This window comes from Austrofundulus limnaeus, unplaced genomic scaffold (assembly GCF_001266775.1).
Source record: "Austrofundulus limnaeus strain Quisiro unplaced genomic scaffold, Austrofundulus_limnaeus-1.0 Scaffold0, whole genome shotgun sequence".
Taxonomy (NCBI): Eukaryota; Metazoa; Chordata; class Actinopteri; order Cyprinodontiformes; family Rivulidae; genus Austrofundulus; species Austrofundulus limnaeus.
In genome coordinates, this window is record NW_013952402.1 from 1862745 (window position 1) to 1876860 (window position 14116).

General features: G+C 38.7%; 1 protein-coding gene across 2 annotated transcripts in view; it reads left to right on the forward strand.

Annotated features, from left to right (window-relative positions):
• The window catches only part of thbs2a (thrombospondin 2a), a 21931-nt gene extending 8390 nt beyond the window's left edge, over nucleotides 1–13541 (forward strand). The window contains exons 5-23 of one of the 2 annotated variants that reach the window (XM_014008903.1): nucleotides 76–275; nucleotides 2542–2682; nucleotides 2766–2859; nucleotides 3631–3801; nucleotides 4979–5155; nucleotides 6301–6474; nucleotides 6979–7106; nucleotides 7198–7350; nucleotides 8494–8712; nucleotides 8795–8902; nucleotides 9029–9188; nucleotides 9281–9399; nucleotides 9481–9715; nucleotides 10648–10875; nucleotides 10964–11235; nucleotides 11317–11414; nucleotides 11497–11636; nucleotides 11859–11889; nucleotides 12217–13541. In XM_014008903.1, the coding sequence (XP_013864357.1) occupies nucleotides 76–275; nucleotides 2542–2682; nucleotides 2766–2859; nucleotides 3631–3801; nucleotides 4979–5155; nucleotides 6301–6474; nucleotides 6979–7106; nucleotides 7198–7350; nucleotides 8494–8712; nucleotides 8795–8902; nucleotides 9029–9188; nucleotides 9281–9399; nucleotides 9481–9715; nucleotides 10648–10875; nucleotides 10964–11235; nucleotides 11317–11414; nucleotides 11497–11636; nucleotides 11859–11889; nucleotides 12217–12220 (2852 nt within the window). In that variant the 3' untranslated portion in view covers nucleotides 12221–13541. The remainder of the gene's footprint in view (nucleotides 1–75; nucleotides 276–2541; nucleotides 2683–2765; nucleotides 2860–3630; nucleotides 3802–4978; nucleotides 5156–6300; nucleotides 6475–6978; nucleotides 7107–7197; nucleotides 7351–8493; nucleotides 8713–8794; nucleotides 8903–9028; nucleotides 9189–9280; nucleotides 9400–9480; nucleotides 9716–10647; nucleotides 10876–10963; nucleotides 11236–11316; nucleotides 11415–11496; nucleotides 11637–11858; nucleotides 11890–12216) is intronic. The other variant, XM_014008979.1, reaches the window with a different exon arrangement.
• The last annotated feature ends 575 nt before the right edge of the window (nucleotides 13542–14116 follow it).

A 14116-nucleotide genomic window follows, 5' to 3' on the forward strand; every position in this document is an offset into this window, starting at 1 on the left:
AAGCATTTCTTATATATACACACACAAACATATACTCAGATTTAACTCACCAGATCTCTTTTCCCACTCTTTCAGATGATGAAAATGCTGTGAGCGAGAGCACAGAAATTGTGGACGTGAGTCCTTCCATCACGACAAACAGCATAGGTCAGAAGACAGATGACCTGGACGCGGATATGTGCGAACGCTCATGTGAGGAACTTAGCACCATGTTCCAGGAGCTCAAAGGCCTCCGTGTTGTTGTCAGTAATCTCATTGACGGCTTGCAAAAAGTGGTGAGTTGCAAAAGTGACAAATCTGTCTCTCGTAGGCAGCGCGAAACAAATATTTATACTCAGTGTGCGCTTTAGAGCAGCCAGTTTTAGTGATTAATGTAAAATCAGTTTGTTGCGTAAGAAAAGAAACGACCTCTTAGGATAAATGATGCTTTTCTTCTTGTAAGAGCCAAAACACAAGAAGTTTAAATTGGGTTACTAGGTAACCTACTTTGGTTTGAAAACAAATAAGCAGCATTAGAAGTATTTACAGGAGCAGCTTGTGATAACTGAACCTGTTTGACTCTGGCTATCTGTGGCAGCATGAGTCAGACCCCTTTTATGACATGTTATACGCGAACATAGGAAGTGTTCCCCTGGCACTGACTTGGTCCAGTCTAATGTCTGGCCTTGTTTGAACAGCTTGTGTGCTTCCTCTGGGAGCCTCCTAGCAATAAGAGTCTGGGCATGAACCTTGGGGGGAAAAAAGAGGTTGGTATGAGAAGGGTCCCTGAGGCTCTTCCAGACCAAGTGGTGTCTTGGAGTCTAGCGATGCACGCGGCTGTTCCCCTACTCACGACGAAGCCCGCAGTCATCCGCTCCAATCTTTGGCAGCGGGCTAATCGACTGACAGTTCCAGAGTTAGAAAGAGTCCAAGCAGAAATCCCCTGGTCTCCAAGTAGGTTGGAGGTTGTTATATGAATAACTAAGCAGCACTTTTCAGCGGTTTGTTTGCTTTTAGTAAAACAATATGAATGGAAAAAAACTTCAGAGTCGTCAAAACCGCAATCATGGGCTGAAGTCTCATTGCAATCAGAGCCGAGTAGGGGTTTTTCTATATTATTGTACTTTTTTTTGTCTTTTCTTTTTCCAAATTTGAGCACTCCTGAGGCAAGAATGAAGAAAGTGATACTAAAATGATAAAGTGGTGTCTAACTCAGGGTATCACTGGGCCTGGAGAAAGATGGCTGAAGAGTGAAACTGGCTAAAAATTGTAGCAGGATGCTAAATGATACTTTAAAGAAATAGTTTGTGTTTTTGAAGTGTAGTGCTGTGGAAACATTGTGAACAACTGATTTCTTATTTGTTGCAAATATAGCTCCTTGAATTACCTCAATTTGGAAAAATAAAGATTCTGAATGAAGGCTGAAGGTAATTAGCTGAAGGCTAATCAGAGTGAGGTCAAGATGGATTGCTTTCATGTTAGCCTGGTAAAAATACAGCCCCTTGTTCTACACTTTGCTTTGGACAGAGGGTCTGGACTCTCGGCTATTGAGAAGCAATTTCTTGCTGGAGGCGTGGACTCTGTCGAAGTTTAAAATGATTGGATCCGATTTACCCAATCGCCAACGTTTGGCCGTGACATACAGCATGTAGTGCGCCAGCTCGATCATGAAGAAAGCTAAGAAGCTAACCGGAAATTGCTCCCCTACTGGGAGGAGAGACGTCCCGAGTTGAACGAGGTGGCTGTAAATGAGTGCTGCAGGCTTTATGAGACGTATTTAATTTAATTTTTGAAGACTTGCTACATGGACTGGCTTCATTCACTTCCTCCACTGCCACTAAAACAGTGCAGTAAATTGACATCATCGTTGACAACCTACTGATTGACCCGGTTGAAATTCCACCGGAGAAATCCTTGTCAGGGAGATGTCCTAGATGGAGCAATGACAGGAAACTATAATTGAGTGGAACTGCATAGGAAGGCAAGGGCCAGGCTGCTTTCATGGTAAAACAATTCTAATTTAAATAATAATAATAATAAAAAGAAAAATCATAGCGGTTCTTGTGAATGTGTACACTGAAACACAAACGGCAGCAGCAGCAGTGAATTGCAGCACTTCTGGTGCAGCCTGAAGCATTTCAGACAGGAATGTTCTTTTATCTCTGCTGCAGTAACCTTGTAATGCTCTTGGATGCCAGCGTAAAGATGTATAAAATTTTATTGACTTGAATGGTTATGAAAAGTTTGATTATATTTGTTTTAGGATGGCAGCTAAACTGACCCTGGTCTTTCCAAACCGAGCCTTTCAAAAAGCTAAAACATAAATAGTTCATAAGCTTGTCACAGACCTTATTTCAAATTATTCGAAATATTAAACTGATGTAGCCTATTTTAAATAAAGTATACAAATAATCTACATAAAAATCTAATTTTCCTCTCACTTTGCATAAACTCTTACAAACTCCTGGTTTGTCTGTATTTTAATCTGGCATTTACCACTACATTTTTTTTGTCCGCGCATATCAATCATCTCTGACTGCGAAACTGCTGCTGTGTGTTCAGACAGAGGAGAACACGGTCATGAAGGAGGCCCTCGGGAGAATGAAGGACTCTAAAGAGAAAAACATGTGCTGGCAGGACGGGCGTCTGTTCGAGGACAAGGAAGACTGGGTTGTAGACAGCTGCACTAAATGTACCTGCCAGGTAGTGCCAAGTCGCACGGAAATATGCAAATTTACTGTGGATCTCTGTAAACTTGATGGTTTTGTAAAATCCCTCGATCGCAGGAGTCCAAGATTGTGTGTCACCAAATTACATGTCCACCCGTGGCCTGTGCCAGCCCCTCTTTAATTGATGGAGAGTGCTGCCCTGTGTGCATGCGTAAGTAGTCCTCAGCATACAAACTCTACTGTAAACATGCTGTTTTCTTAAAAAAAGAAAATGATGGTGCTAAGTGCCATAAAAACATTATTCCATAGACGTAAAACTTTAATAACACAGGACCTCAGCAGCCAGTTTGTGTGTGGGAACAAACCACGTATTTATTGAGACTAAGAATGGCTTCTGCGGGTTCTTCAGATGAAGTCATCTGATAAACAGAGTCACGTAAAAAAATGAAAGCTGTAGATTTTTTTTACATTTTGTTTAAAGAGAGGTGTGCATTTTCCAGGCACATAGTTCAGTTCTACACCCAAATCAAGTAACTATGTTCAGTTATAAAAAAGCTGTATATCAGAAATAAACTTGACTTTGCATCATATCCTATCTAAACACCTTGAAATTGGCCTCCATCTCTTTAAGAACCTCCTACCATTTCTGACACTCCCACTTCAGCACGTTTTTAACAACAATTCTTTGTGGGAGGGGTGCTCTGTGGGGCAGGAGCTTGACTCCAGGGAGGTTCTTTGTACAAATGGGCGGTGCTTTGTACCAGCAAGCGTTTAGGCAGCTCCACGTCTACCACAGGAAATTCAAGGATTTGTCAAACCTGCATGAATGAGTCAAAGCAACACTCAGGATGTATTTTTTGATAAGGGAATATTATAATGTGATATAAAGCTCAAAAAGTCAATTTTGCATAATTGCAGCCCCGTTTAATGGTGTGAGTGTTTCTTGTGCAGTAAAAAGTAAAAGGATGTTGTCTTCCTCCAGCTAAAGACAGTGAGGATGGCTGGTCACCCTGGTCAGAGTGGACAGAGTGCACAGTCACCTGTGGGATAGGAACCCAACAGAGGGGCCGGTCATGTGATGCAACCAGCAACCCCTGCAGCGGACCCTCTATCCAGACCCGCAAGTGTAGCCTGGGCAAATGTGACAGCCGTGGTTGGTATATTTTTCCCACTAGTTTGTCTCACCTTGTTTTCTTTTTAAATGTGGCATCCAGACGTTCTCGCCTCAATGCTTTAAACAAACTAAAACAAACATGTGTAATGATGTGTGGGAAGCAAGAAGATCATAAAACTTGAGAAAAAGACTATCAGCACTCCGCAGTTACAAATAAGTGAAATGCAAAACAGTGCGTTCACTCCTCTATAAATCTGGATCCACCACAGTGTGGCTGAGTACGAGTGGCATGACTGGGTTGTGGGGTGTGCCCAGTCAAAGTTAATTCCAAATAAATCACCGGCTGAGAGGGTGTTTTTCACCCCAGTGACTCACCGCTATCCTTCAAGCAAATATATATATATATATATATGAAGTGAGGCAATGCAGCTAGATTTTTGCTGGAGAGTACACTGCAAAAAATGTCCACCTTACCAAGTTTTAAAATCTTATATCAGCCAAAATATCTTTGATCTTGTTTTGAGCCTGATCTACTAAACAAGAACTGATTGTGTAAGAATAATAATCTTGTTTTCAGAATGTGTAAAATTATTTGTCTTGTTAGCCTGAAAATTTGACTCAGATTAAGTCAAAGATTTCTGCCAATGGAGTAGGAAAATTTTAAGATTTAAGATTCTCGAAATACTTGATTTGACTCAATTGTTTCTTATTTCAAGAATCTTACCAAGTAAAATTTTCTTACTCCATTGGCAGAAATCTTTGACTTAATTTGAGTCAAATTTTCAGACTAACAAGACAAATAATCTTACACATTCTGAAAACAAGATTATTATTCTTACACAATCAGTTCTTGTTCAGTAAATCAGTCTCAAAACAAGATCAAAAAGACTTTTAGGCTGGATATAAGATTTTAAAACTGGGTAAGATGGACAGTTTTTGCAGTGTAAGGCTGATGAATTGGGTATTTCATTGTTTATTGAATTGGCACGTGTTATTGCTTGCAGCTAACCTTGCTCTTGGTCCATGTGAATGAGTGAATCAGTCTAACCACTTGGAAATACCACAATGCTATGATTACTGGCTCACACATATTTAAAGAGGGCAACCCTTCTATCACCCCGTGGTTACTAACAGATGTCTGACTTTTTGATTGATTGGAAATGTGGAGGAAATATGTATTTTGTTGACCTCTGCCTTTGTAATGTTCCATGCCCAGTGCGCCAAGATGGAGGGTGGAGTTTGTGGTCCCCATGGTCGTCTTGCTCTGTGACCTGTGGGGAAGGACAGATCACTAGAATACGGCACTGCAACGCTCCTGTGCCACAGCTGGGGGGCAAAGACTGCGAGGGGAGTGGAAGAGAGACTCAGAAGTGCACTGCCAAGCCATGTCCAAGTTAGTACCTCAGCTTAAGGAAGAATTCCTCAACAAGGAGCAGCTTTGTTAGAGCACCTATTGTGTCCACATGACTTTGGATCCCCTCGGGCAACATTCCCCATGTGCTTTAGCCTGGCTTCCTGTCAGTCTTTTTGGAAATGTTGACCAAAATCAGCTCAGTATGTTCTCCCATTGTAATAAGCTCATTACTTCTGTGGCTGTATTCATTTTTAAGCTGTTTGTTTACATATCAGGAGGTAAAAATTTTAAGTAATGAAATACAGGGCCTTCCAAAGAAAAAAGAAGCTTTTTTTCTCCTACTTTGTTGCTTTACAACCTGGAAATAAAGATGTTGTGTTTTGATCATATAATCAGGACAACATGTTGCCGGTTTAAATGTTCAAAATATTTGTCATTGAAAAACAAACAGGAAAATGTAAAAAAAAAAAAAAAAAAAAACAGCAGATGTGCAAATTTTTCCCTGCACTTTTTTTTTAATACATAGCTGCAATTCTCCATTCTAATGGGTAAGACTACCTCAAGACTTTTAGCCAATTCTTCTAAATAAAGTTGCTTTATATTTAGATAGGATAGGTTCCTTTGATTGATATCAACTTTAAAATCAGGCTAGAAATGCTGTGGCAGGACCTTAAGAGAGATGTGCAAGAATAACAGCTAGAAAACCTCAATAAGTTAAAATGAATAGGTCAAGATTACTTCATAACATTGTGAGAAACTGACAAACACCATACAGAAAAATACTCAATATTTTGCTGCTAATAAAAAAGGCCTTGTTGTATTTCACATGAAATAACTCATTTTACTTTTATATTAAGTTAAATTAACTTAATGGAATGGTATAAAATAACACTAAGTCCTAATTTGTAAAATGAGATGAAAGAGTGCATATTCAGTGTTTAAAATTCTACATACTGAGTACATGAATGGCAAAAAAAAGTTGCACAAGAGTGAACTTTATCTAACTAGTTATGTTAGCTTTGTAATGCCAAATTAGAAAAAAACAATCTAGTTTTCAATTTCATTACAGAAAATTTCAAAACATTTATTTAGAGTGCAGATTGTAAGGCAACAAAATGGAAAATAATGCAAGTGGTTGGTTGGTTTTTCTGTATACTGTATATATAATATATGAATCTTTTTAGTTGATGGTGGTTGGGGACCTTGGTCTCCATGGGCAACCTGTTCTGCAACATGTGGCGGAGGAATCAAAAGTCGATCGCGAGAGTGCAACAGCCCTCAACCACAATATGGTGGCAAAAAGTGCATCGGTGAGGCCACAGACAGCAACAGCTGCAACAAGGAGGACTGCCCCATTGGTGAGTAACATCCACTTACCATGAGGTTATCTATGGAAGCAACAATCTCTGACTGAATGTTGGTCAAGCAAACAGTACATCCATCTATTGCTTTCCTCTTAAGTTTGTACATTTCTCCCATTGGATGGAAAAGATGACATCACAGCTGAAAGCATTTTCATTTTTGAATCAAACCTATAGATCAAATATCTGCAGATTGATGGTATTTCAATCAGATTTTATTTCCACATACACAGTATAGACATGCTACAGAAATCTCAAAGATATTCTGCAATACAGCTAACTACAGCTAGCATACCAGCAAACTAGTCTTACCACACTCTATATTTGTCACATACCTTTGAAATAATGCTTCATTTAAAGTTCAGACACACAAATTTTATTTAAAACAAAGTTGAGGATAACTATTCAAGCTAAATATTTTTTTTATGTTTACAACACATGTATGCCAGCATTTACATCAGTTTTCCTTGTTTGTTTCCACTCATCTAACTCGTCTCCCAGATGGCTGCCTGTCTAACCCTTGCTTTGGAGGAGTTGACTGCAGCAGCTCTCCAGATGGCTCCTGGGAATGTGGCCCATGTCCTGCTGGTTTTCGTGGTAATGGCACTCATTGTGAAGACGTTAATGAGGTAAAAGACACTTATATGTAAAAGGTCACCTTGCTTTAGACTCGTCTGTACGTGGTTTTTTGCTGATGTGTTCGTTCATTCTCTTTTCCAGTGCGACATGGTATCTGACATTTGCTACAAAGTGAGTGGAACGCAGCGTTGCATCAACACTGATCCAGGTTTCCACTGCCTGCCCTGTCCGAAGCGCTACAAAGGCAATCAGCCTTTTGGTATGGGTATTGAAGCTGCCAAGACGAACAAACAAGTGAGCCAATGCTTCAACCATCCCTTTTATGTATCTGTCATTTAAACTGGTGTAGCCTTAAACTGGTGTAGCCTTAAAGAAGCGAAAGTAGAGTAGGGGACAATACATAGACTTTGTAGCTTCAGGCAGATATTCAAAAGCAGATGCGAGGGGGTTTTGTATGTCCAATCCAAATGTATAAATAACTCAGGGAGCCACTGAATTGATGTAGAAGTTTCAGGGTTGAAGGGGAGGATCTGGGAAATTATTTACAAATGTGACTTACCTTGAAACAGAACGAAACAGAGGAGAGTGGGGTAAATCCTAACAACAAACTTTTTTTCTGGTTCTGCTAAGAGCAGATTTAGCTGTTTTTTAAATTATATTTTGATATAGATGCTGACGGGATCTGATATTTTTCAGTTAAAACATCTAAAATTAAGTCATAAAGGAAATATTTTTACTGTAGTACATGTAATTTGTCATGACAGCTTTGCTATATTTATTGAGACGCAGATGTTTCCCTCTCTTATATGATCACTAAATTAACAGAGACCAAAAGAAAAACATACCATAAAGCATTCCTCATGGTTCATTTTGACACATTTTAGCCTCTGAAGCTGCCTGTCTGTGATTTTAGTTTGGCTTATCCCCAACTGCACTAACTGATTTGGAAAAAAGGTGAATTGTCTCATTGTTGGCACGAAGATGCTTCATTTTGATCAAAGACCTGTGCTCGTTGTCATATTGGGCTTTTTGAGCTCATGGAGTCACATCCCAACTGCAGTTAAGTTCATCCTGCAGTAATGACTGGCAGCTGTGAATACCTTGTGCTGCAGTAAAGGTGCAACAGTAGTTCACAGTGGGATGTATGATGACATTAAATAAGGTTTCATAAAATCAGCCGTGCCCAGAATTGCCTCGTACTTTTGGCTTGGTACAGAATTCCTCCCTAAACTGGTCACTTTTGTTTAAGATTTCCCTCAGTGTAAAGGAGGCCTTCTTAAAGAAGACCTACTGGAAATGAAATACAATAAAAAGCATTTTAGACTTTTAAAATAATAAAATCAAAACAAAGTAAAAACCCAATAAAGATCCATCTTCTGATCTCTTTGGGCATATTACTTCTATGTCAGATCTAAACATCTCATTTTACCTTTTTAGGTATGCGAACCAGAGAACCCATGTAAAGACAAGACCCACAACTGTCACAAATACGCTGAATGCATCTACATCAACCACTTCAGTGACCCAATGTACAAATGCGAGTGTCGCACTGGCTACGCTGGAGATGGCTTTATATGTGGCGAAGACTCCGACTTAGATGGATGGCCCAATCAGAACCTTTTGTGTGGTACCAACTCTACTTATCACTGCAAGAAGGTACTTATTTGGGGCAAGTTTGGTATTACTAACTTTGTGGTGACTCCAAAGTCCTAATTTTTTATTCTTGGTAATATTTCAGGATAACTGCCCTAGTCTCCCCAATTCTGGTCAAGAAGATTTTGACAGAGATGGCCAAGGAGACGCTTGTGACAAGGATGACGACAATGATGGAATCCCGGATGACAGGGTAAGAAAATTTACAAACTTATCACAAATAATCGTTAAACAATATATTTGATTAATATACAAGAAATGCTACGTATGTCTTTCTCAAACAATGAACTCCCTAACAAGCATATACTTTCCACCACAGGACAACTGTGCCCTCCTTTACAATCCTCGCCAGTTTGACTTTGATAAAGACGACGTTGGCGACCGCTGTGACAACTGTCCCTACGAACACAACCCAGCACAGATAGACACCGATCATAACGGCGAGGGTGATTCCTGCGCAGTGGACATTGATGGAGATGGTAAATGTGCTATGCTTTTATTAGAATTCATAGAGGCAACATAAGTACACTTCTGCCGTAATAAAAACTATTATTCATACTTTTGGTTTTAGAAATTCACAATGAGAATGACAACTGCCCCTATGTGTACAACACTGACCAGAAGGACACAGACATGGACGGTGTTGGAGATCAATGCGACAATTGTCCATTGCTTCATAATCCAGATCAGGTAAATTCTCACATTGCAAATAATACATATTGTATTCTTATAGATGGTATGTGAAGTAATACATTTTATATCATCCATCAGACTGATGTGGACAACGACTTGGTAGGAGATCAGTGTGATAACAACCAGGACATTGATGAAGATGGTCATCAAAACAATTTAGACAATTGTCCATATGTGGCCAACGCCAACCAAGCAGACCATGACAAAGATGGAAAAGGAGATGCATGTGACTATGATGATGACAACGATGGTATACCTGATGACAAAGACAACTGTAGACTGACACCCAACGAAGACCAGCAGGACAATGATGGTGAGAATGTTGGCAATGAAACATCAACAGAGTTGTGTTTTTTTAGTAAATGACACCTGCAAAACCAAATGTTTCCTAATTTCCTGTTTTTAAAAAGTCTCATCTTACAAAAACCTTAAAATTTTATTTTTATGGGGCTTTTAAATGCTGATGCATGTGTGCCACGTCCTTTTGAATTCAGATAGATTTTTAAGATAATGTGGCTTTTCAGTTTTGATCATCCATCACTAGACTTTTTCTTGTATTTTCTGTGTACTATGAGTCCTTCTAGATGTTCGGTAATTAGTCTTTCAGCAGCAGGTGTAAAATTTTGTGGCAGTGGAAAGAGTCAACAGCTAGGCTAGAATGAGTGATGTCATTCTGCATGGCTTCAGTGAAAGGGCCAGAAGGGTACATGCCAGGTTGTGAAGTTTTTATTTGCTTTCAGCTTTGTGCATGATTAATCCAAAGTGGCTAATTGAAGCCAGGTTACCTGGAGTTTGTACAGCGGTCTGTAACTGGAAACAGAGCACAATGTAGGAACACTTTGTACATGAGCATGTTGGATGGTGCTAATTTAATAGAACCGTTTGAGCCTTTTGAACAATAGAAAAACCTGCTGACTAAAGAAGGTTAGCAACTTTGATTCAGTGATCCTCATTAGCAACTTCACTGAGTTTTTGGCCTGCAGCCAAGCTTCCATTAGACTTCAGACTTTACCTTTTAAGTACCAGTGGAAATTGTTGCAGTTGCTGTTTTACTTTAAAAGACTTGAACAGGATATTAAACCCAAGTTTCCTGTGAAGAATTGTCATTTTTTCATTCATTTTTCTTATTAACTTGGCAGCCTCTGCAGATGCACTGTTACAATACTCACGTTAGCCGCTGTGGTTGTTTTTTCCAACTTGAACAAAATTAGGTCAGCGTTATTGATGTGTTTTTATTTGAAACAGGCGATGGAAGAGGTGACGCATGCAAAGACGATTTTGATAACGACAACATCCCAGATTTCCTCGATGTGTGTCCAGAGAATAATGCCATTAGTGTGACAGACTTCAGGAAGTTCCAGATGGTCCACTTGGATCCTAAGGGAACTACTCAAATTGATCCCAATTGGGTGGTGAGACACCAGGGCAAAGAGCTGGTTCAGACTGCCAATTCTGACCCAGGCATCGCAGTAGGTGAGCAGAAATTTATTGTTAAACTTCTATTGACAGAGCTCCAAGACACCACTAGTCTTGATATATTTTTTCCGTCACACCATTGCAGGTTTCGATGAGTTCAATGCAGTGGACTTCAGTGGAACAATGTATGTGAACACGGACAGAGACGATGACTATGCTGGCTTTGTGTTTGGCTATCAATCAAGCGGGCGCTTCTACGTGGTCATGTGGAAACAGATCACTCAGACTTACTGGGAGGACAAACCCTCCAAAGCTTTTGGCATCTCAGGCGTTTCGCTTAAAGTCGTCAACTCAACCACAGGAACGGGAGAAAACCTCAGGAATGCTTTGTGGCACACGGGAAACACTGCAGGACAGGTAGGATAGAATCTAAATTCTTTGTGGTGTGTTTTATAGACTGATCTAATTCTAGAATACTTTGTTAATGGTTTTGTATAGGTCCGCACTTTGTGGCACGACCCCAAAAATATTGGTTGGAAGGATTACACAGCTTATAGGTGGCATCTCATCCACAGACCAAAGACTGGCTTCATAAGGTAAACCTGTATCTACCAGCTTACTGCATATACAGATCTATGATAAACAACAATTTGCTATATGGTACATTATGTTTTTCAGGGTTGTGGTTTATGAAGGCAAACAGATCATGGCTGACTCAGGACCAGTTTATGACAAGACGTTTGCTGGAGGGAGGTTAGGTTTGTTCGTCTTCTCGCAAGAACTGGTTTTCTTCTCCGACCTCAAGTATGAGTGCAGAGGTAAGAACCGCTTTTCTTAAAAGAGAAAAAAAAATCACACCAGTGTGTTGTATGTCTAGGATAGAAATCTTATCATAAGAAAACGTTCAATATCAGATTGTTGTACTTCTATATTGGGGTTTGTCCAATTAGACTGGGATGAATGCAATTGCATTGTATGACCCACTTATATAAAATCCTAACACATTTATTTATACATTCAACGTGTTTTTCAAACCTCAGATAAGCCAGAGTTTTCAACAGTGTTCATAAGGTAATTATAAGAGTATTTGTCTGTTTGAGTGTTGTGTAATGCAACAAAACTTTGCTGTTTTGTGCTTGTCAGCTTGCCCGTGCACAATGCCCCAGATGCATTGTGAAAGGCTTTGTGCGTCAGTCCAAAGACTTCAGCTCCTCTGCTGAGTGCTAAACAGTGGAAAATACATCTGCAGCACTTCTTTACAGTCACGTTACCAAAGACACGCTTCTTTAATGCACACGTTGCACACGTTCCTACATTTTGCCACTTTTTGTTGTGAATTTCATGCCCCAGATTTATCTCTGAGCTTGGCAATAATGATGTTTTCCAATCTTCCTGCAGATAACTGAATTCAAAATTAAGAAGACGGCGAAACAGCAAACGGCAAAAAGACAGGAATCTCTCCAAGCAAACATCATGTCGTCAGTGAATTGAGCATTTGCACATTCACATGCTTTGCCTTTATTCATCCACAGTAGATAGGATGACAGATTTAAGTTTTCCCAGTGACGGATGCACATTTTCCATGCTGAGTAAGAAAAACCGACACAAGTGAATGGGTTTTAAAAAAGTCTCTTCAGAATATATAAACACAATTAAAGTACTTAAAATGTTTCTTTAAACTCATTGTGTGACCACTTTCTTGGAAGGGAATAACTTACAAGGGAACTCTTTGTGCTTTCCTACAGTTCTTTTTATATCAGTATTAACTCTTGACTTGGTTTTTCTGTTTTCACTCATCTGTTAGTCAAATAAGTTTCCGTACTCAGACATAACCTGTTACATCATTTAATCCATCACCATTCTGATTTCTTCTCATCCTGACTGTGTATTTCTTATGGAGAACTTGAGTGAACAGTTTCAGCAGTGCCAAAGATGTTTATACTAAGTCTGTACCATATTTCTTTTTGTAAATTATTGAAGCCAGTTTTGTTTGCAATTTTTTTTGGGCTAGTTTGTAAATAATTTATTTATTTGTTTACACTGACATATAATTGAATATCACATCAAGAAAACATATCACATTATCTGGATTTTTAAGTGTCGTTGTGCACTTTCTGTAATTGTTAGTTTTTCAAATCTTTTGTTAAATTTTATATTACAAAGGTTCTTTAACAATAAGCACAACAGATGCTTGTGTACGAGACAGAGGATGAAGACTCAGTCCTTGTCCTCATAGAAATATATTAATGTGTGACTGTAACATTTTTTAAAGTGGCTTTGATTTTCTTGTTGATGAGTTGAAAAAGGGTCCAAATTGGTTATTAAATCATCAACTGCTTGTTCGTTTCAAATCGTTGAGAATGTGAGGTTGGTATGTTAAAGTCATATAAATAAAACATAGTAAAAAAAAAAGATCTATTAGGTTTTTATCCAAGTGTTAGATTTAGGTTTGTTTTGTGAATGTTGTGAAACTGTGTTGGTAGAAAAGAGTCCAGATGGATATCTTTAAGTGTGATTGTGCGACTGTACAAAGTGGTCTGAAAGTTTGTGAACCTCTGATTTGGTTGTCATTAGTCTGTATATCCCTATGTATCATTCATGTTCTTACCTGCTTGATTACCATTTCCTTGAAAGGTTGCAATGCACAAATTGTAAATGTTTTTTTTTTGTTTCTTTTTTTTTGTATTTGTGTTGTTGGATACACATTTTTTTCCAGAGACTGATAAATTGTTCTGTTTAATAAATAAAACGTTTTTACACCACTTTGTTGATTTTGTACAGACAGTAAACTAGTTGAATGCCCTGTCCTAGTTCATTGAAAAGCAAGGCAATATCAAACCTAAACCAAAAAGCTTCCAGGCCTCAGAGGACCAAAGTATATAAATATTCAAAAACATTTTTGCTAACACTTCATTCACATTATCAGATTCTTGTCTATCAAATCATACAGTAGCTGTGTTTTCATTGACTATGAAAATGTGTAAATTAGAAATTTGAAATTAAATTTACTTAACGTAATGTAAACACACGAATTTCATAAAAATTACATTTTTCAACAAAATGGTTTTGTGCTAGGATAAGGTGGTTTTTCAGCCATATCGAAATTGGTGTATTTCGCAAAACTGCAATGGAAACACTTTTTCGCATCGCGGGAGTCCCATGATCGACAACCAGATGTTTCTACTGGCAAAAAAAAAAAAAACAACAACAACAACAAAGATGATGACTTAAGGAAATATAAGTAGTAGTAAAATCACCAAATTAGTAAAAGAAAGTAGTAAAATCACCAACAACAATT